Source organism: Symphalangus syndactylus, chromosome 18 (genome assembly GCF_028878055.3).
Source record: "Symphalangus syndactylus isolate Jambi chromosome 18, NHGRI_mSymSyn1-v2.1_pri, whole genome shotgun sequence".
Taxonomy (NCBI): domain Eukaryota; kingdom Metazoa; phylum Chordata; class Mammalia; order Primates; family Hylobatidae; genus Symphalangus; species Symphalangus syndactylus.
In genome coordinates, this window is record NC_072440.2 from 15,143,869 (window position 1) to 15,166,455 (window position 22,587).

The window sequence follows — 22,587 nt, forward strand, 5'->3', positions numbered from 1 at the left end:
TGCCTTAGCTTCTCAAGTAGCTGGGGTTACAGGCTTGCACCAGCATGCCTGGCTAATTTTTTTGTATTTTTAGTAGAGGCGGGGTTTTGCCATGTTGGCCAGGGTGGCCTTGAACTCCTGACCTCGGGTGATCCACCCGCTTCGGCCTCCCAAAGTGCTGGGATTACAGGCATGAGTCACCTCACCCGGTTGGCAGAGTCAGTTTCTAAGGAGAGGGAAGGAGGGGCACTGGGCAGGCCCTTGGCAGGCTCTGCCAGGAAGGCTTTCCCAGCTCTGAGTAATTCTCTTGGTAGCACGTCTCAACTGCAATTTTATATTTGCTTTTTTCTTGACTTATTTGATGACTGTGGGCTTCACAAGGGCAGGGATTTCTGTATTTTCTATATTCCACAGCAAACAGTAGGTGTGTAATAAAAATTTGTTGAGTGAATGAATGAATGAACAACTTTTCTCTGTGTCCCTAGGCAAGCTCCTCTCCTTCTCTGGGCCTCAGTTTCCCCATCTATAAATCAGGCCATCTTTAAGCCTCCTCCTGCTTCTCAACCTCATGATGCTGCCCTCACCCAGAGCTCCAAAGATCAGATGGGGTAAGGTGGAGCGAACATTTTTTAGGCACCAACTGTGTGCCAGGCCCTTTGCAGGGCAATGGGAGCTTGAAGGTGGATCTGAGAATGTTCTGGTGTTCCAGAGACAGGGTAAGCAGTTCCACAGTGTGGCCTGTGGCGGACACGGAGAAGCCCCTGGGTGGGGGAAGCCAAGAGGAGGCACCTGGCCCTGGATGGAGGGTCAAGGATGGTTGCAGGGGCCTGAGTGATGGGTGCAGAAATAATAGGAGGCAGGCCAGGCCTGGTGGCTCACGCCTATCATCCCAGCACTTTGGGAGGCTGAGGCAAGTGGATCACCTGAGGTCAGGAGTTCAAGACCAGCCTGGCCAACATAGTGAAACCCCATGTCTACTAAAAAGACAAAAACTAGCCGGGCTTGGTGGCGGGCACCTGTAATCCCAGCTACCCAGGAGGCTGAGGCAGGAGACTCACTTGAACCCAGGAGGCGGAGGTTGCAGTGAGCTGAGATGGCACCGCTGCACTCCAGCCTTGGTGACAGAGAGAGACTCCACCTCAAAAAAACAAAGAGAAATAAATAATAGGAGCAAAGTTTCCAGGCCAAGGGAGCTGCCTGTGCAAAGGTCCAGGGGCAGGAGAGAGCATAGGTCCCATTCTGTTGGTGTTGCCCTGAGGTGGGGATAAAAAGGGACATTGAGGCCCGAGATGCAAGCCCACCATGAATCAGAGAGGCCCAAGGGGCAGTGGGGAGCTGTGGGTGAGCTTAAAGCAGGGGAGTGGCATGCTCAGAATTATACTTCAGCATGAGCAGGCTGACTCTTCTGAGAAGGCCAGCCCAGAGGGCCAGAGGCTGAAGGCTGGGATGCGGTGCAGAGATGGCACTTGGACTCACCAAGGCAGCCTCCCGCTGGTGACTGGATGTGGGAGGCCTCTGCACTTGTTCATAAGGTGTTTTCATGACCCTTCATTCACTTAATCCTCCAGATTATAGCCCTGGGGGCAGGCATTGGTGCTAGGTCGCATCGATGGCCCCACTCTTCCACCTTCCCTGGAGCTGCCCGTTTCACCCGGGCTGGGTTGGCCTGCTCACCTCTCACTCTGAGCTTGGCCCTGTGATCCATGTTGGTCAACAGGACAAAGCGGAAGTGGCTGTGGCCTACCTTGAGCTGAGTCTCGGGGCGCTGTGTACCCTCTGCTTGCTCTCCTGCACCTCTGCCATTGCCACGAGGACACACCCAGCTCAGCCTGGGAGGGTGAGGAGCACTCAGGCTCATTGCCAGCAGCTGGCCGCCCACCAGACACGTGGGTGAGCCCTGCCAAGACCAGAAGAATCGCGCCACAGAGCCCAGCTGAAACTGCTGAACTGTGAGCCAAATAAACACTCATTTGAGGCTTCCAAGTTTTGGGTATCTTGTTACGCAGCTTTATTGTGGCACTAAATACAGTTTTCTGTCCTCATTTTAAAGACTGTGTCTTTTGAGTTCTCACGGCCAGGGACCCTGCTCTGAGGTCCGTGTGATTTGCCTGCACTGTGCGACCTCCCAGCGCCGATCTCAGAGGCCTCGGCTCCCGGGGGGTAGGAAGGCGGTTTTGCCTGGCCCTGGGCTGTGGCAGTGCCGGAGCCTCACCTGTATCAGTGTGTCCGCTCCACTCTGCTGGCTGTTCAGTCATCGCCACTGCTGTGGTTCCGGCCGGGAGCAACAGCATCGTTATCTTCAAGATGCAGCAGCAGGAGTCTTCATTTGATTGTGAGCCTCACGTCTCAGAGCAGAACTGACTCCCGCTGGGAGGCAGGGCTGCATCCTCTTTGTGAAGCTGAAAACGAAGAGGAAAATGTCATTGGGGGTTACGAAGAATGCGGTGGCATTTGCGACAGATGGCAACGCAGCTAAGTTTCCAATCATCGGGCTTGAAGCCGTTCTTTATTTGTAACTTTGCCTTTTCAGTGCAGATAAGTTCGGGCCTCGTTATTTCTCTCTAGGCTGATGGCAGAAAGCTGGGCATGGTGCTGCCGGCCATGGGGCAGGGTCCGAGTGCCCTCCTTTAGCTGGCCTGCCCAGCCTCGCCTCTGATGCTGTCTCTGCTGTGCTATGGTGTAGGGAAGAAGCCAGAAGGCAGGCGACGTGGGTTCCAGCCCTAGTTCTGCCTGTTACTGGCTGTGTGGCTGTGGGCGTGTTACGCTCCTGTCTGGCCTTGAGGTTGTCATTTGCCACCCTCTACACCAGCTGCCGTTGGGGCATGGGGGAGGAGACAGAAGATGTTGGTGGGAGCCAGACCATGAGGCTCAAAAACATCAAGGGCACAGAGAGGTCAGTGGGGGCTGAGCACATTGGCCAGGACTCCCAGCAGCAGGAAACTCACCAGTCCAGCCTGCTCTGCTGACAAGATGTCCCTCCAGATGTCCAGAGGAAGTTCCAGAGGAAGTCTGCCAGCTGGATTTCCCGAGCCTCAGTTTCCTCATCCGTAAAGTGGGTAGGGCTGTGGCAAAAGTTCCATGGCACGAGGCGCGAAGAGTGCTCACCTAGGCCAGCACGTCATGGGCTCTCTGGAGACATGGACCATTTTCTCCTCCTCCCGAGGCAGGCCAAGCTCCAGGAAGCAGAAGACCTTCCAGTGTGGGAGGAGAGGGTACTCAAGGGGTGGCCCAGTAGGGCTGAGGGTCTTCCCCGGTGCCCTGTGCAAACTTAGGGGCAGGTGGGTGGTGCACAGCAGACCTGGTGTTCCTGGACATGGAGGCAGCCTATGGCCACAGCTGTGCTGAGACTCAGGCCACTCAGTCCATCCCTCTGCATCCCTCTCCCCCTCCTCCCTAAAGCCCTGCAAACCTGCCTTCGTGGCCCTTTTCTTCCCTGATGAGGCTTTGGAATGAGCTGCTTTTTTTAGCTTCTCCAATCAGGCCGGCATCGTGCTTGGCTATTGTTAGCATCTCAGCTCGACGCCGCCTTCAGAAAGTGATGAGATCATCCTCCCAGAGGTCCACGGTCACCTTTCCACAAGGCTCAGCAACGTGCAGACCTCCCCGCCCGTCCTCTACCCTGGTCCCAGGACGGGGACGGCGACAGCACTGAGAGGAGGAGTCAGGGACTGAACTGGGAGCAGGAAGGGAACTGGGAGGGAATGATCAAGGAGAATCTACTGTGGGCTCGGGACAGTGTCCTCTCTGCCCGCCAGCAACGCTTCCTCGCCTCTGGGGCCAGTGCTTTGTTTTTCCCTCAAGGAGCCAGCTCTCCTGTTTCATGCTGTACTGACCCCCACATTCTACCAGCCCATCATGAACTGTGTTCCCCCCTGGTTCAGTGATTGGCTCCCAAGCAGGATGTGTAACCATCCATTCTCCTCCTTAAACAGAACCTGTTTTGTTGGAGTGAAAGTTTGCCCCCTTAAAAATAGGTGTTACCAGGTTCCCTTGCAGCTAGGAGTGGCCATGGACATAAGAGGAAGTCTGCCAGTTTGATTTCCCATCAAAGGAGATGGTCTCAGGGGCACACACCCTTCTTCCTGCCTGGAATGTGGATCTGATGCCCAGAGCAGGAGCAGCCACATTGCAACCATGAGGATAAAAGGTGCAAAGACTGGACTTTCTGAGAAAGATGGTGGCACAGACACACACGTGAACATTTGCCTCATCTTGAAACCTCACTAAAATGATGGTAAAGATCACTTTATGGACATTACCCTCAAGCAGAAAGAGAAAAGGGGAGGAGGCCCAAGCACCAACATTTTGGAGACTGGAAACCTGGTGGATGAGCCGTAACCCACTAGGTGAGCTTGAGAAGCTGAAACATGGTCAGCAACACGCAAAGATGAGAAGCAACAATGGGCTGGGAGGCTGGAGATGCCAGGTACTTCTGGAGGGGAGTGAAGGAGGATTGTTTCAAACAAGAGTGTTTAGTCTTCCTCTCACGGGAGGGACAGGGACAGAGACAGCTATTCACTCCCACTGCTTGCACAGCTGGGAGATTGCCCCTCCCTGATCCTGGCAGAAAACCCAAGATTTATTTTCAAGAAAGGGTCTGGCAGAGGCCTCGGCACTGGCGGATGCCACTCCAAAAGCAGGGCAGGTAGTGAGTATTGGAGACCCCCGCCTCTTTCTCCTTGCAGCCCCCGGAACACCGGCAGACAGGCCTCACATGCAGCAGGGGGGAGCTGGGAGATCATTTTGGTTGGGGTCAGTTCCACTGACCTCCCAAGTGGAAATCCTCACACTCTGACCCCCAGTGACCCCCCGGGGAAGCACTCTGCCAGATCACCTGCAGTGGAGACTGCAGTCAGAAAATGCTACCCAAGGGCTCAGCACTTCCAATCAGCTTCTTTGTTTTTTAAATGAAGTAGACATTTAAATGACGTTTATATTCAGTGAAGTGCACAGATCTTAGCACAGTTTGATGAATTTTGGCAAACTTACTCCCATGTCACACGTCTCCCTCAAGGTAGAGGATATTTCTGCCAGCTGGAAAATCTCTCACCAGGTCACCCTCCCAGCTGATCCCTGTCTCCAGCACCTGCCCTCCCCATCCCCTGCAGGCCGTGCTGTTCCGATTTCTATCAGCATAGAGGAGCCCTGTCTGTTCTAGAAGTTCATATAGATGACATCACACAGCACATACTCTTCTGTATCAGGCTTTGTCACCTAGTAGAATGTTTTTGAGAGTCATCCATGTGTTGCAGGCATCAGGGGTTTGCTCCTTTCTGTGGTTAAATGATCTTCCATGGTTTAGAATGGAATATTTATCCACTCTCCTGTTGACAGACATTTGAGCTGTTGACAGTTCTTGGCTATCACAAATAAAAGTGCTATGAACATTCTTGTACAAGTTTTTATGTGGACACGTGCTTTCATTTTTTTTAATTGGATAAATAACTAGATATAGAATTGTTTGGTTACAGCAATTTTGTTTAACTTTATGGGAAATTGCCATATTGATTTTTAAAGCAATTGTACCATTTCACATTCTTTCCAACAATGTATGCATTCTAGTTGCTCCATATCTTTGTCAACACTTGTTAGGGTCTTTAAATTTTAGCCATTCTGGTGGATATGTAGTGGTATCTTGCTGTTATTAAAATGTGTACTCCCCTCCCCCAATGACTAATGGTGTTGAAGATCATTTTTATGTACTTATTTGCCATTTATATATCTTTTTTGGTGAAGTGTTTGTTTAAATCTTCTGTCCATTTTTGGGAATTTTTAATGTGTTTTTTTTTTTTTTCTAGACAGAGTTTTGCTCTTGTCGCCCAGGCTGGAGTGCAATGGCGTGATCTTGGCTCACTGCAACCCTCACCTTCCAGGTTCAAGTGATTCTCCTGCCTCAGCCTCCTGTGTAGCTGGGATTACAAGCGTGCACCACCATGCCCAGCTAGATTTTTGTATTTTTAGTAGAGATGGGATTTCACCACGTTGGCCAGGCTGGTCTAGAACTCCTGACCTCAGGTGATCCGCCCTCCTCAGGCTCCCAAAGTGCTGGGATTACAGGCGTGAGCCACCCTGCCCAGCCGGATTTTTAAAATTATTGAGTTGTAAGAGTTCTTTTTTTTAACCTCTGAACTTTTTATTGGCCTCCTGCTCCCTAAAGGGTACCCTGCTTCTGCTGCCTTAGTGTCTCAGAACTTTCGTGTCGTTGGTCTCAGACATCACTTTGCCATCCACTCTCTGGTGGGTGGTGGTCTTTTGAATGGTTTGCATGGAGTTACTGCTGTCCAGGGCATCACCAAGATTGAAGTCCTCGCCATCTTCCAGCAGGTGGCAGTAGGTGGCGATCTCAGCCTCCAGCTTGACCTTGATGTTCGGCGGGGCCTCGTACTCCTGGGCCTGGCACTGTCCCTCTGCCCGGATCTGTGCCAGCTCTGACCCCAGGTGCAGCAGGATCCCATTGAGCTGCTCCATCTGCAAGGTGTAGCAGGCCTTCGCCTCCCTCAGGCGGTCCTCCAAGCTGGCTTTCAGATTTCTCATGGAGTCCAGGTCGATCTCCAAGGACTGGACTGTACATCTCAGCTCTGTGAGCGTCATCTCAGCAGCTCCAGCCTTGGCAGACTGCGTGGTGACCACTGTGGTGCTCTCCTCAATCTGCTGAGACAAGTACCTGTCCAGCTCCTTTCTGTTCTTCCAAGCCAGCTCATCATATCGGGCCCGGATGGCTGCCATGATCTTGGCAAGGTCCTGAGATTTGGGGATCTACCTCCACGGTCAACCCAGAGCTGGCAATCTGGGCTTGTAGGCCTTTTACTTTCTCTTTGTGGTTCTTCTTCATGAAGAGCAGCTCCTCCTTGAGAGCCTCGATCTCTGTCTCCAGCTGCAGCCGAGTGACATTGGTGTCATCAGTGACCTTGCGGAGTCCATGGATGTTGCTCTCCACAGACTGGCACATGGCCAGCTCTGTCTTATACTTGACTCTCAAGTCATCAGCAGCAAAACGGGTCTTGTCGATATGCAGAACAATGCAGGCATTGTCCACAGTAATTGCCAAGCTCTGAGCCCTCAGGTCCTTGATGGTCTTGAAGTAATGGCTCCAGTCTCTGACCTGGGGTCCCTTCTTCTCCAGGTGCTCCCGGATTTTGCTCTCCAGCTTCCGGTTCTTGGTCTCCAGGTGCCTCACTCTGTCCAGGTAGGAGGCCAGCAGTCGTTCAGGCTTTGCATGGTCTCCTTGTTCTGGATGCCTCCCATTCCTGCCAGACCCCCAGTTATCCCCGCGGCCAGGCCCCCGGACCCCGTGCCGCCCCGGAAGCTGGTAGAGCGGGACACGGAGATCCTGGAACCAGAGTTCCCGGTGACTACATAGACGCTGGCTGCACTGCTGACCGGCTGGGTGCCGTAGCTGGGCGCCTGGGCAGGGCCCAGGGACCAGTAGTTGGTGGGGAATGTGGAGCGAGTGGTGAAGCTCAAGCTGTCCGGGGAGAAGGGCGAGAGGACAGGACTCGGGCTTTGCCGACCAAGAGTTCTTTACATAATTCTAAATACAAGCCCTTTGTCCGATGCATATTTTGTATATATTTTCTTCTAGTGTGTGACTTTCCTTTTCATTTTTGGAACAGTGTGTTTTAAAGAACAAACACTTATAAGTTTGATGCAGTTCAATTTATCCAATTTTTCTTTTTATAATTAGTGCTTTTTGTAAGATATTTTGCCAAACTTGAAGTCACAAAGATTTTCTCCTATATCTTCTTGAAAAAGTTTTATGTCTTTAGCTCTTACTTTTAGGTCTAGGATGCATTTCAAGTGACTTTTTGTATATAATGTGAAGTTTCAAGGTTCATTTTTAAAAAACATACGGCTGTGAAGTCATTTCAGCACTTTTTGTTGAAAAGTTTATTTAAACATTTGTTGAAAATCAATTGACTATATATGTGTGGGTCTATTTCTACAGTCTGTTTTCTCTTCTATTGATCTCTATGTCCATCTTTATGCAAATTCCACAGTCTTGATTACTGTAGCTTTATAATAAGTCTTGAAACCAAGTGTGTAAATCCTCCAACTTTGTTCTTCTTTTTCAAAACGGCTCTGGTTATTCTGAGTTGTTTGCATTTTCAAATTTTAGAATCGGCTTGTCAAATTCTACCAGAAAGTCCTGTTGGGATTTTAATTGGGATTGTGTTACATCTATAGATGAATTTGGGGAGAATTGACATCTTAGCAATTACATTAGTTTGGGTTTTCTCAGGGTTCTTCTGTTTCCAGAGAAACAGAACCAATAGTATATCTCTCTATCTGTATATATCTAGTCAGATGGATATGAGAGAAGATTTATTGTAGGGGTTGGCTCATGTAATCATGAAGGCCAAGAAGTCCCATGATGTGCAGCCTGCAACTTGGAGACGCAAGGGTGCAGGTGCTGCCATTTAGTCTGAAGGCCTGAGTACTGGTAGGGTCAGAAGAATGCTGGTGTCTGTTCCAGTGTCTGATGGCCCAAGAACCAGGAGCTCCAGTGTCCAGGGGTAGAAGAAGATGGATGCCCCAACTCAAGGAGAGAGAGAGAGAGAGAGAGAGAGAGAATTCATCCTTCCTCTGCATTTTTGCCCACCCACATTTATAAGGATGGATGTCTTTACTCTGTCTACTGATTTAAATTCTAATCTCTTTCAGAAACACCCTCCCAGATACACCCAGAAATCATGTTTTACCAGCTACCTGGGCATCCCTTAGCCCAGTCAAGTTGACATGTAATAGTAACCATCACAACAATGCCGAGTCTTTCACTCCACGAACACATTGTATCACAATATTTATTTAGGTCTTTAAGTTCTCTTGCCAATGTTCTATAGTTTCCAGTGAACAGTTCTTGTTTATATCTAAATAGTTCATGTTATGCTATGTTAAATGGTTATTTTCTAAAATTGCAATTTCTGATGGTTCATTGCTGGTGTATAGAAATCAATTAATTTTTATATAGAGATTTTGTATCCTGAAACCTTGCCGAACTCACTTATTAGTTCTTGTGGGTTTTTGTAGATTTGTTTAGATTTTCTACAGAAACAGTCATGTTGTCTATGAATAAAGACAGTTTTAGTACATCCTTTCCGATCTGGATGCCTTTATTTCTTTTTTTGTGCCTCAACACACTGGTAAGCACCTCCAATACAATGTTAAGTATAAGTAGTAAGAGTAGGGATACTTGCCTCATTTCTGATTTGGGGAGGAAGGAGGAAGCATTTAGCTTTTCATCAACGACTATGATATTAACTGTGGGTTTTCCTTAAATGCTGTTTTTCAGGTTGAGAAAGTAATCTTCTATTTCCGGTTTGCTGAGTTTAAAAAAGGAGAATCAGGAATGGATGTTGGATTTGGTCAAATGCCTTTTCTGTATCTATTGAGAGGATTATATTGTTCTTTGAAAATATTTTAAACTAATTAATTGATAAATAATAGCTGTGCATATTTTTGAGGTACACGTGATAATTTGATATATTTACATAATCAAATCGGGGTAATTGCAATTGCAATGGATGGATATTTATCTTTTCTTTACACTAGGAACACTCAAATTACTCCCTTCTAGCTATTCCAAAAGGTATGATCAATTAATATTAACTATAATCATCCTACTCATCTGTTGGACACCAGGTCTTATTTCTTCTATGTAATGTTTTTCTTATTTAGTCTTTTAAGATGGTGAATTACATTGACTGATTTTCAGATGTTAAATCAAGCTTGCCCTCCTTGGGTAAGCCCCATGCTAACAAGGTGCATTATTCTTCCTATCTGTCAGTCTGTCTCTGTGTATGTGTGTGTGTGTGTGTGAATTTAAATTTGCTATGCTAAAATTTGTTTAAGAAGTTTTGTGAGAGACGTTGGCCTGTAGTTTTTTTCTTCTTGTTTTAATATCAGGACATTGCTGGTCTTACAGAATGAATTTAGGGGTGTTCCAGCATTTTCAATTTTTTGAAAGAGTTGGTATAGAAGTGGCAGTATTTCTTCTTTATATGTTTGGTAGAATTCACAAGCGAAGCCATTTGGACCTGGAGTTTTCTTTGTTGGAAGGTTTTCTTTCACTGCAAATTAAATTTCTTTACTAGGTATAAAGTTATTTAGGTTGTCTGTTTCTTCTTGAGTGAGATTCGGTAGTGCGAACACTTTCAAGGAATTTGTCAAGTTCATCTAAGTTGTGTGACGTATTGGCATCACATTGTTCATATTATCCTTTTAATGTCTATAGGGTCTGTAGTGGTATCTCCTCTCTCATTCACGATGCTGAAAACTTGTGTCTGCTCTCTTTTGGTCACAATTAGTCTGGCTACAGGTGTATTAATTTTAACAACTTACTTAAAAGAACAAACATTTGTTTCTATCTATTTTCGTTGTTGTTCTCCTGTTTTCGAATTCATTAATTTCTGCTTCTCATCATTCCCTTTTTTCTGCCTACTTAGCTCTCCTTTATCTGATTTCTTAAGGTGCAAGTTTAAGTCAATACGAAAACTTTCTTCTTTTCTAATAGAAGCATTTACTAATAAAAAAATTTCCCTCTATGCACTGCATTAGCTGTATCCCACATATTTTGGTATGTGAAGTTTTCATTTTCATTTAGTTAAACATGATAATCTCACTTGTGATTTATTCTTTAAACAGCAAATTATTTAGAAATGTATTTTTTAGTTTCAAAATATTTGGGCATTTTCCAGGCATCTCCCCATTATCGATTTCTAATTTAACCCAATTGTGGTCAGAGAACATACTTTGTATGATTTAAACTCATTCCAACTTTTTGAGACTTGTTTTAGGGCCCAGGAAATTGTCTATCTTGGTAAACGTTTTGTGCACTTGAAAATAGTGTGCTTTCTGCTATTGTGGGGTGGAGTGCTTTATACGTTGATTAGGTTATGTGGTTGATAATGTTCAAATCTTTTATAGTCTACTGATTTTCTATCTCATCATTATATTATTAAACAGGGGTATTGAAATCTCCAGTTATAACTGTAGATATGTCTATTTCTTCTTTCAGTTCTGTTCTGTCAGTTTTGCTGTATGCATTTTGAATTTCTGTTAACAAGTACATAAACTTTTAGAATTATTTGTCTCTTGATGCAGGGACCCTTTCATCATTCAGTGACCTTCTGTATTATTGGTAATATTATTTTCTCTAAACTCTACCTTTCCAATATTAATATCCACATTTTTGACTTTTTTTGAGGTTAATCTTAAGATGACATATCTTTTTCCATCTTTATTTATTTATTTTTTATTTTTTGAGATGGAGTTTCACTCTTGTCACCCAGGCTGGAGTGCAGTGATGCGATCTCAGCTCACTGCAACCTCTGCCTCCCGGGTTCAAGCGATTCTCCTGTCTCAGCCTCCTGAGTAGCTGGGATTACAGGCATGTGCCACCATGGCCAATTTTTTGTAGTTTCAGTAGAGACAGGGTTTCACCATGTTGGCCAGGCTGGTCTTAAACTCCTGACCTCAGGTGATTTGCCCACCTTGGCCTTCCAAAGCGCTGGGATTACAGGCATGAGCCAGCACACCCACCCTTTTTCCATCTTTTTACTCTTAACCTATATGTATCTTTATGTTTAATGTTGACTTTCTGTAATCAGTGTATAGAGTCTTACCTTTAAAAAAAAAAAATCTTAGCTGAGCATGGTGGCTCACGTCTGTAATCCTAGCACTTTGGGAGGCTGAGGCAAGCAGATCACCTGAGGTCAGGAGTTTGAGACCAGCCTGGGCGACATGGTGAAACCCCATCTCTATTAAAATAAAAAAAATCAGCTGGGCTTGGTGGTGGGCATCTGTAACCCCAGCTACTCGGAAGGCTGAGGCAGGAGAATTGCTTGAACCCAGGAGGCGGAGGTTGCAGTGAGCCAAGATTTCACCACTGCACTCCAGCCTGGTGACAGAGCGAGACTCTGTCTCAAAAAAAAAAAAAAAAAAAAAAAAAAAAAAAAAGAAACCTGAAATCAGTCTCACAATCTTTACCTTTAAATTAGAGTGTCTGGACTGCTTACATTGAAGGTGATATAGTTATGACTGAATTTAAATCTTTCACTTTGCTTTCTCCCCCTCTATTTGTCTCATCTATTCTTTGCTTCTCTTTCCTTCTTTTGCCTTAATTGGATATTTTTATAATTCTACTTTATTTCCTCCATGGGCATATTAGCTACCCCCCATCCTGTGTTTTAAAAGTAGTTGCTCTAGAATTTATTGTAGACATCTTTAACTCATCACAGTTAACATTTGAGGACTCCTGCACCCCTTCACTTGGAGTGTGAAGCTCCCATGACAGTGCCCTTCCCTTTACATCTCTCTGCTTTTCCACTAGTACTGCCATGATTTTACTTCTACATTCATTATAAATCTCACAATACATTGTTGTTATTTTTGCCTGAAAGAGAAATAATCTTTTAAAGGGCATAAACAATTTTAAAAATGTCTTTTACATTTACTGACATGATTACCATTTTTGTTTTGTTTTGTTTCTGAGACAGGGTCTCACTGTTGCCCAGGCTGGAGTGCAATGGTGCGACCTTGGCTCACCGCAACCTCAACCTCCCCAGGCTCAAGCGATCCTCCTACCTTAGCCTCCTGAGTAGCTGGGACTACAGATACATGCCACCACACCCAGTTAATTTGTGTAGTTTTTTTTGTAGAGATAGGGTCTTCCTATGTTGCCCAGGCTGGTCTCAAACTCCTGGGCTCAAGTGATTCTCCCGCCGTGGCCTCCCAAAGTGCTGGATTACAGGTGTGAGCCACCGTGCCCGGCCTGATCACCATTTTTGATGCTCTTTGTTCCTACATGTTTATTCAGGTTTCTGCTTAGTATGTGCATCATTTTCCTTCTGCCCAAAGGAGGTCTTTTAGCATTTGTTGTAGTGCTGCTCTGCTTGGGATCAAATCTCTCAGCTTCTTACGTTAAATTAAATCTTTACCTTGTCTTCATTAAAAATATATTATCTCTATATAGAGTTCAAACTTGACAGTTAATTCTCCGTCAATACTTCAAAGTGATGATGTCACCCATCTTCTGACCTCTACTGTTTCTTTTAAAAAGCTTTCTGTAACCTTTGTCTTTGTTCTTCTGTGTGTAATGTGTCTTTTTTTGGTCTCTTGCTGCTTTTAATGCTTTCCTTTAACATCTGTTTCCAGAAATTTGATGATGAGGCACCTTGGTGTGGTTTTCTTCATGTTTCTTATGCTTGAGTTCATTGAGATGTTTGGATCTATGGATTGATAGTTTTCATTAAATTTGAAAAAATATCACCACTATTTTTCCAAACTTTTTTTGTGTGTCCATCCCTCTTCCCCATTGCTTTTCTTTTCTGAGATTCCAGTGACATGCATATAGTTCTTTTGATGCTTTGTTCATTATATTTCACTTTTTTTCCTGCGTTTTTTGACAGCTTCTTAGTCTTATGTATCCATATTCACCTAACTTTTCTTCTGTGTTGTCTAATTTATTGTGTGTTTTTCATCTCTTAAAATCTGACTTGGGTCTTTTAAAAAGCTCTTTGAGTCTGTTATTATCAGGTGCACACTTGCCTCTATTTTCTTGAACAAATAGAGTCTATTTCTTAGAGTTGTTTTAGTATCTTCGTCTAATAATTCTATCATCGATGTCATTTCTGTGTCTGTTTCTACTGACTGATTTTTCCCCATGTTATGACCTGTCTTTTTCTACCTCTATGCATAGATGGTGATTTTTGATTAGGTACAAGAAATTGTGAGCTCTGGTTGTTGGGTGTGGTTTAATTAATTAATTAATTTTGCCTGTATTCCTTTAAATATTTTTCACAAAATTTTCTGGGCATTAGATCAGTTACTTGGAAGCAGTTGGGTCCTTCTGAGCCTTGATTTTAAGCTTTGTTCCAGTGTTTCTTTTTCTAATCTGAGGTCACTTCCTCACATGCATGTGCTGATCAGTACTCAGCTAAAGAATGGAGGGTAACCCTTCAGGGTTATAGATGTAGGTATAGTCAGTTGTTTGGGTACCATTTGTTAAAAAGATTTTTCTTTTCCCTAACTTGCTTTAGCACCTAAGGTAAAAAGAAATCAATTGACCGTATAAATGTGAGTTTCCTTCTGGCCTCTATTCTGTTCTAGTGCTTTTATTTGTCTATGTTTATGCCATTATTGTACTATCTTCACTATCATAACTTTATAGCAAGTCTTGAAATTATGTCGTAAAAGTCCTCCAATCTTATTTTTCTTTTTGAAGACTTTTCTTTTTGGCTATTCAAGGTTTTCCAATTTCTACATACATTTTGGAATCAACTGTGATGACTGTAATGTTCCAGAGGCCCTCACAGAAGCCAAGCAGATGTTGAAGCTGTGGTTGTACAGTCTGCAGAACGATGAGCCAATTAATTCTCTTTTCTTTATGAATTATTCAGTCTCATGTATTTCTTTATAGCAATGCATGAGTGGTCTAACACAGAAACTGTACTGAGGAGTGGGTCTCAGATGAGACTTTAGACCAGACGTGGGGCTTTTGAGTTAATGCTGGAATAAGTTAAGATTTCAGGGGACTATTGGGAAGGTATGATTGTATTTTGCAATGTGAGAAGGACATGAGATTTGCGGGGGCCAGGGGCAGAATGATGTAGTTTGGATATTCGTCCCCACTCAAATCTCATGTTGATTACCTTCAACATTGCAGGCGGGGCCTGGTGGGAGGTGATTGGATCATGGGGGCGGATCCCTCATGGCTTGGCGCTGTTCTCCGGGTAGTGAGTGCGTACTCATGAGACCTGCTTGTTTAAAAGTGTGTGTCGAGGCCTGGTGTGGTGGCTCACGCCTGTAATCCCAGCACTTTTGGAGGCCGAGGTGGGTGAATCGCGAGGTCAAGAGTTCGAGATCAGCCTGGCCAATATGGTGAAACCCCGTCTCTACTAAAAAAAAAAAAAATACAAAAAGTAGCTGGGCATGGTGGCACATGCCTGTAGTCCCAGCTACTCGGGAGGCTGGAGCAGAAGAATCACTTGAACCCAGGAGGCGGAGGTTGCAGTGAGCAAAGATCGTGCCACTGCACTCCAGCCTGGGTGACAGAGCGAGACTCCATCTCAAAAAAAAAAAAAAAAAAAAAAGTAAAAGTGTGTGTCGCTGCTCCGCCATCTCTTTTGCTCTGCTCTTGCCACGTGAGGTGCCTGCCTCTGCTTCACCTTCTGCTATGACTGCAAAGTTCCAGAGGTCCTTGACAGAAGCTGAGCAGATGTTGGTGCCATGCAGAATTGTAAGCCAATTCAACCTCTTTTCTTTATTTTTAAAAAAGAGAGAATCAACTTTTAACTTTAAAAATGACTGCTAGGGCTGGATGCCGTGGCTCACGCCTGTAATCTCAGCACTTTGGGAGGCCGAGGTGGGTGGATCACTTGAGGTCAGGAGTTCAAGACCAGCCTGGGCAATATGGTGGAACCCCATCTCTACCAAAAACACAAAAAAATTAGCCGGGCGTGGTGGTGTGTGCCTGTAGTCCCAGTGACTCACAAGGCTGAGGCAGGAGGATTGCTTGAGCCCAGGAGACAGAGGTTGCAGTGAGCTGAGATTGTGCCAGTGCACTCCAGCTTGGGTGACAGAGTGAGACTGTTTGAAAAAAAAAAAAAAAAAACCAAACCAAACCAAAAAAAAATGACTACTGAGATTAAAATATTTAAAAAACAGTATCAGCCGGGCACGGTGGCTCACGCTTGTAATCCCAGCACTTTGGGAGGCCGAGGCGGGCGGATCACGAGGTCAGGAGATCAAGACCACGGTGAAACCCCGTCTCTACTAAAAATACAAAAAAATTAGCCGGGCGTGGTGGCGGGCGCCTGTAGTCCCAGCTACTCGGAGAGGCTGAGGCAGGAGAATGGCGTGAACCTGGGAGGCGGAGCTTGCAGTGAGCCGAGATCGCACCACTGCACTCCAGCCTGGGCGACAGAGCGAGACTCCGTCTCAAAAAAAACAAAAAAACAAAAAAAAACAAAAAACAGTATCATTGAGCTATAATCGACATACAATAAATGACACACGTTTAAAGTACACAGTTTAGTAAGTTACGAAACGTGTGTTCATGTGTGAGCCATCGTCACAATCAAGGCAATGGACATGAGCGTCAGCCCCAGGAGTTTTCCTCTGACTCTTCTGTTTCCTTAATGCCCAACCCACCCTGGCCCCTAGGCAATCACCGATTTGCTTTTTACCACTATAGATTGGTTTGTCGAGATTTTCATTGGGATTGCATTGAATCATTAGATAAATCTGGGGCAAATTGCTGTCTTATAAATATTGAATCTTCCAGTCAATGATTATGGTATATCTCCCCATTTGCTTATTTCATCTTTATTTTATCTCAGTACACATTATTATCATTATTATTATTATTAGAGATGGAGCCTGGCTGCCAGGCTGGAGTGCAGTGGCACCATCTCTGCTCACTGCAGCCTCCACCTCCCGGGTTTCAGCTATTCTCCTACCTCAGCCTCCTGGGTAGCTGGGATTACAGGCACCCACTACCATACCTGGCTAATTTTTGTATTTTTTTTATTAGTAGAGACGGGGTTTCATCATGTCGGCCAGGCTGGTCTCGAACTCCTGACGTCAGGTGATCCTCCCGCCTCACCTCCCAAAGTATTAGGATTATAGGCATGAGCCACCGTGCCCGGCCAGTACACATTATTTTATAGCCTCTAGTGTAGCGGCTTTACACATATTTTATTAAATGTATTCCTAAGTATTTGATGTTTTTTATGGTATTGCAAAGGTATTACTTTTAGCATCAGTCATTACCATGTATAGAAATTTGTCTTTCTCTATTGCCTTTTTGTCCTGTGACCTTGTTAAATTTGCTTTCTAGTAAAGCAGTTAAAAGATCCCTTAGCATTTCCAACATAGATAATATTATCTCTGAATAAAGACAGGTCTATCTCTTTCTTTCCATTTTGTAAGCTTAAACATTTCTTTTTCTCCTGCTGAGTTTCCCCGGGCAGGCCCTCCAGTCTAACGTTGAACAGAAAGCTCACATCCCTGCCTTGCTTTGAATCTTCGGGAGGAAGCATTTATTCTTCACCGTGATGTGTGATGCTAACTGTAGAATTTTGTTTTGCTTTGTTTGTACATGCCTTTAATCAGGTTGAGGAAGTATCTTTGCATTCCTAGTTTGCTAAGGGTTTTTTCTGACAAATGACTGTTGGATTTTATCAAATGCTTTTCCTGCATCTGTGGAGCTGGTCATATGGGTTGTCACCTTTATTTTGTGAACCTTGATTCATCTTGTAATGAATGACAGTAATTGAGTTTTGAATGTTGAAGATCTGAAAACAATATTTCATCTATTCCTCCCCTCCAGTTTTATAATTATTAACAGCAGCAGGGCAAGTGCTGTACCTTCGTGGCTGAGAGCAGTCACTCAAAACCAGCTCTGCTAGAGCTGCACAGTCAAATATGATCAACAACCCAGGGTCACCTGATGAAAGATGTGACCAAAATAAACTATCAGCAAGAAGCAACTTGGAGGAAATGACACTATGGAAAGAGAAGAAAAAGTTAAAAATACCATCGCTGATCTGCTCAGAGGAATAAGACATCCTTCTATCAGAACAAGCAGCCATAAAACAGAACAGGAGTGCTTAGAAAATAAAAATATTACAGCAGAAATGAAAAACTCAATAGAAAAGCTGGAAACTAAATATAATCCACTATGGTAGAAAGCAGAATAAAAAGACACAAGAGGGCCAGCCGCAGTGGCTCAGGCCTATAATCCCAGCACTTTGGGAGGCTGAGGCGGGCCGATCATGAGATCAAGAAGAGATCAAGACCAACCTGGCCAACATGGTGAAACCCCATCTCTTCTAAAAATACAAAAATTAGCTAGGCATGGTGGTGCCCGCCTGTAGTTCCAGCTACTTGGGAGGCTGAGGCAGGAGAATTGCTTGAACCTGGGAGGCAGAGGTTGCAGTGAGCCGAGATTGCGCCATTGCACTCCAGCCTGGTGACAGAGCAAGACAGTGTCTAAAAAAAAAAAAAGAAAGAAAAGACACAGGGAAAATAGAAGAGAAAAGATAAGAAAATGAGGGGAAAGCCCAGAAGTTCCACAAGGAGAGAACAGAAAGGCAGAGGGAAGCATTTATCAAGGAAACGATGAAAACATTTTCTACTTGCAGGACCACTGATTGTCCAGAAAAACAGATGAAAATAAACCAAGACCAAACCGATGACCCTGACATTTCATGATGCTTAGGGACAGAGAAATGAAGCTGGGGGATGGGGAGGAGGAGCTGTATACAAAAGATGGGGGAAAAGAGTGTCTTTTAACTTCTAGATAGCAATTCTGGGAGTGAGAGAACTGTGGAGCCATTCCTGCAGAATTCTACACCCAGTGTGCTGAAAATGATTGCTGTGAACCAAATTCCTTTATCCATGAAGTTTGGCCAAGAAGATAATTTGCAGGACTTGAGCAGCAGATGGGGTGTAGTAGCTGTTACTTTCTGAAAGTCTCTGATTGATGACAGGGTTCTGCAGACGTGCCCAGTGGGTTCCAGTTTATTTTCAGTCTTTCTTCTTCACCCACACCCTTCTTACTGCCAGCGCCATTGACCACCTGCAGCCCCAGGCCCATCTCAGAGACAATGGCTTCTCCCAGACCCTCCCTGAAGACCCCTCCGGCTTATTCTCACATCTATGGCTGGATACGCTTGGCTTCAGGGGTTTTCCTGAAAGCCCTGACTTGTCCACCTGTGTGGACAACAGGTGGCTAGTGACCCTCTGCCCATCTGTACCTTCCCTTTTCCAGCCCCTCCCACTATTGTGCAAGGTCTAATTTCCTTCCTTCCTTTCTCTCTCTCACTTTCTTTCTTTTTCTTTCTTTGTTTCTCTCTCTATTTCTCTTTCTTTCTCTTTCTTTTCTTTTTTTTCCTTTCTCCTTCCTTTCTTTCTCTCTCTTTCTCCTTCTTTCCTTCCTTCCTTCCTTCCTTCCTTCCTTCCTTTTTTCCTTCTTAAATGGAGTCTTGCTTTGTCACCCAGGCTACAGTGCAGTGGTATGATCTTGGCTCACTGCAACCTCTGCCTCCTGGGTTCAAGCGATTCTCCTGCCTCAGCCTCCCAAGTAGCTGCGACTACAGTCGCGCACCACCATGCCTGGCTAATTTTTAGTATGTTTAGTAGAAATGGGGTTTCACCATTTTGGCCAGGCTGGTCTCGAACTCCTGGCCTCAAGTGATCCACCCTCCTTGGCCTCCCAAAGTGCCGGGATTACAGGCATGAGCCACCATGCTTGGCCACAAGGTCTAATTTCTGCATAACATCCATACTAGCTCTGCTCCCTAACCAATCACTGTCTGATAGAATTTTTGGCATTTTTTAGAAGTGTTTCCAGGGAACAGAAACATATGCATAGCAATCTAGAATTGATTTTCTGGTTCAACTAGATTTAAAGGCATTAACAACCCCATGGCCAGAGGTAATTAGGAGATTTGTCATCCATGGCATACGTTGGCAAAGCAACTACTTAAATCATCACCCAGCGTCTCCCAGACCAAGTGTCTATAGAGGCAAGGCTTTGAGTGACTGAGAAGCTGCAGCCGAGAATGTTTTAGTGACCATGAGGAATAGACGGACAGTGGGTCTGGCTGGTGACATGTAAGTGTTTTGGGGAATTTGGAGAAGGAAATGATAGCTCAGGATTGTAAATTCCCAGCACAAGTTCCAGGTTGGGAAGACGAGAGTGCCTCTGACTTCCTGGAAAGACATCCTCATCTCTTGTAGCCACAGGATTGAGAGATTTTTGAAAACCCATCCCAAAGTCTAATCTCGCAGGTGAATGCAGTTTAAGAATGCAATTAAATTCACAACGCCTCATATCTAAACTAGAATGACTGGGGAAAAAGCAAGACTCTCAGAATTGGAATGAACGGACACCTGGGCAGACTGTGATGAAACTGAGCACCAGCGACCCCTGAATCCTGCTATGCATCCTCAGCTGACAGAGGCAGCCTCTCCTCCTGTATGTGTGGAGGTCAGTCTCCCATTGCCTGAGAGCCTGTAGTGACCTCTTAGGAGATGGCCGATCCCCACCACCTCTCATTTCTTCCAGACCTGCCACTAGACTCACGTCCAGTTGGCCCCAGGGCGCTGGGTACAAAGAATGACCAGGAGGAAAGTACCACAGCCAGACTCACCTTGGGTGTATTGCACGTTTGGTTCCAGACCACCACAATGAAGAGAGCGTCACAATAAAGCAAGTCACACAAATGTATTGGCTTCTCAGTATTATATAAACTGGGAAACGTTGCCCAGATCCATCAGGAAGCTATAGCCTGAGGAAACATATTTTTTAAATAATAAGACTTGGAAGTCAAAATGACTCCTTGATCCATGGGCTGCAGAATGGATGAAGTGTTTTTTTTTTGTTGTTGTTGTTGTTGTTTTTTGAGACAGAGTCTCGCTCTGTCGCCCAGGCTGGAGTGCAGTGGTGCAATCTCAGCTCACTGCAAGCTCCACCTCCCAGGTTCACACCATTCTCCTGCCTCAGCCTCCTGAGTAGCTGGGACTACAGGCACCCGCCACCACGCCCGGCTATTTTTTTTTGTATTTTTAGTAGAGACGGAGTTTCACTGTGTTAGCCAGGATGGTCTCGATCTCCTGACCTCGTGATCCGCTCGTCTCGGCCTCCCAAAGTGCTGGGATTACAGGCGTGAGCCACTGCGCCCGGCTGGATGAAGTGTTAGCAGGCATGAAAACAACATTCTTCTTATGCATCTCCATCAGAGCTCTGGGGTGACCAGATGCAGAGTCAATGAACAATACTATTTTGAAATGAATCTTTTTCTGAGGAGTAGGTCTCAATAGTGGGCTTCAAATATGTAGCAAGCCATTCTGTAAACAGATGTGCTGTCACCAGGCTTTGTTGTTCCATGTATGGCGCACAGGCAGAGTAGATATAGCATCCTTCTTTTTTTTTTTTTTTTGAGATGGAGTCCCTCTCTGTCACCTAGGCTAGAGTGTAATGGCATGATCACGGCTCATTGCAACCCCTGCCTCCCGGGTTCAAGCAATTCTCCTGCCTCAGCCTCCCCAGTAGCTGGGACTACAGGTCCCTGCCACTATTCCTGGCTAATTTTTGTATTTTTAGCAGAGACGAGGTTTCATCATGTTGGCCAGGCTCATCTCGAACTCCTTTCCTCAGGTGATCTGCCTGCCTCGGCCTCCCAAAGTGCTGGGATCACAGGTGTGAGCCACCGCCCCTAGCTGGTATAGCATCATTCTTAAGAGTCCTAGGATTTTCAGGGTTTTCAGAATCTCAAATTAACATTGGCTTCTACTTAAAGTACCCAGCTTCACTAGCCCCTCGCAAGAGAGTCAAACTGTCCTCTGAAGCTTCAAAGCTAACCATTGACTTCTCTGCTCTAGCTATACACTAGATGGCATTTTCTTCCAATAGAAGGCTATTTTATTCATGTCGGAAATCAGTTGTTTAGTGTAGCCACCTGCATCGATGATCTCAGCTGGATCTTCTGGATAACTTGCTGCAGCTAGCTACTCCATCAGCACTTGCTGCTTCACCTTATACTTTTATATTAAAGAGATGGCCTCTTTCCTTAACATGTTGTGGCTGCTAGGATCTGCCATCCACGTCACTCAAACTTCACATGAGCAAGAAGGCTGTTTCAATTTCTTAGCGTTCTGTGTTTACTGGAGTAGCACTTTTTTTTTTTGGAGAGGAGTCTCCCTGTGTCCACCAGGCTTGAGTGTAGTGGCGCAATCTCAGTTCATTGCAACCTCCACTTCCCAAGTTCAAGCGATTCTCCTGCCTCTGCCGCCCAAGTTGCTGGGATTACAGGCACGCGCCGTCAGGCCTGGCTAATTTTTGTATTTTTAGTAGAGACAGGGTTTCACCATGTTGGCCAGGCTGGTCTCGAACTCCTGACCTCAGGTGATCTACACACCTCGTCCTTCCAAAGTGCTAGGATTACAGGTGTGAGCTACTGTGCCTGGCTTGGAGTAGCACTTTTAATTTCCTTCAATAACTTTTTCTTGGCCGGGCGCTGTGGCTCACACCTGTAATCCCAGCAATTTGGGAGGCTGAGGCAGGCGAATCACCTGAGGTCAGGAGTTCAAGAACAGCCTGGCCAACAGGTGAAACTCCATCTGTACTAAAAATATAAAAATTAGCCGGGCGTGGTGGCACGTGCCTGTAATCCCAGCTACTTGGGAGGCAGAGGCAGGAGAATCGCTTGAACCTGGGAAGTGGAGGTTGCAACGAGCTGAGATCACTCCACTGCACTCCAGCCTGGGCAACAGAGTGAGACTTTTTCTTTGCAGTCACAATCTGGCTAGCTGGCTCAAGAGCCCCAGTTTTTGGCCCGTCTCAGCTTTTCGCATGCCTTCCTCACCAAGCTTAGTCATTTCTAACTTTTGATTTAAAGGGAGGGATGTGGACTCTTCCTTTCATTGAACACTTAAAGGCCATTGTAAGGTTATAATTGGCCTATTTTTAATATTACTGTGTCCCAGGGAATAAAGAGGCCTGAGGAGAGGAAGAGAGACAAGGGAAAGATGGGTCGGCGGAACCCTTAGAGCATACACGATGTTACTCTGTTAAGTTTGCCGTGGTTTTTGGCGCCCCAAAAC

At 45.4% G+C, this 22,587-nt stretch overlaps 2 protein-coding genes across 4 annotated transcripts; both read right to left on the reverse strand.

Annotated features, from left to right (window-relative positions):
* Positions 1-1,967: 1,967 nt before the first annotated feature.
* On the reverse strand, positions 1,968-5,068 carry LOC129468408 (uncharacterized). 3 transcript variants are annotated; one of them, XR_008652644.1, is made up of 5 exons: positions 4,969-5,068; positions 4,747-4,813; positions 3,826-3,914; positions 2,925-3,041; positions 1,968-2,378 (listed from the first exon to the last, which is right to left on the reverse strand). XR_008652644.1 is itself a non-coding variant. In XM_055253925.1 (4 exons), exons 1-4 carry the CDS (start codon positions 4,972-4,974, stop codon positions 2,279-2,281), a joined length of 312 nt encoding a protein of 103 aa, XP_055109900.1. In that variant the 5' UTR covers positions 4,975-5,068; the 3' UTR covers positions 1,968-2,278. The 3 variants fall into 3 exon arrangements, 1 of the variants encoding a protein (XP_055109900.1); XM_055253925.1 differs by lacking the exon at positions 4,747-4,813; XR_010117272.1 differs by lacking the exons at positions 1,968-2,378; positions 3,826-3,914; positions 4,747-4,813; positions 4,969-5,068 and adding an exon at positions 2,524-2,651 and having other exon boundaries at positions 2,925-3,180.
* A 1,088-nt stretch (positions 5,069-6,156) lies between these two features.
* Positions 6,157-18,577, reverse strand: LOC129467425 (keratin, type I cytoskeletal 18-like). The gene is given in 4 exon segments (XM_063622344.1): positions 6,157-6,733; positions 6,735-7,179; positions 7,182-7,444; positions 18,444-18,577. Coding segments are annotated over 4 exon segments (1,419 nt in total).
* Between the last annotated feature and the right edge of the window lie 4,010 nt (positions 18,578-22,587).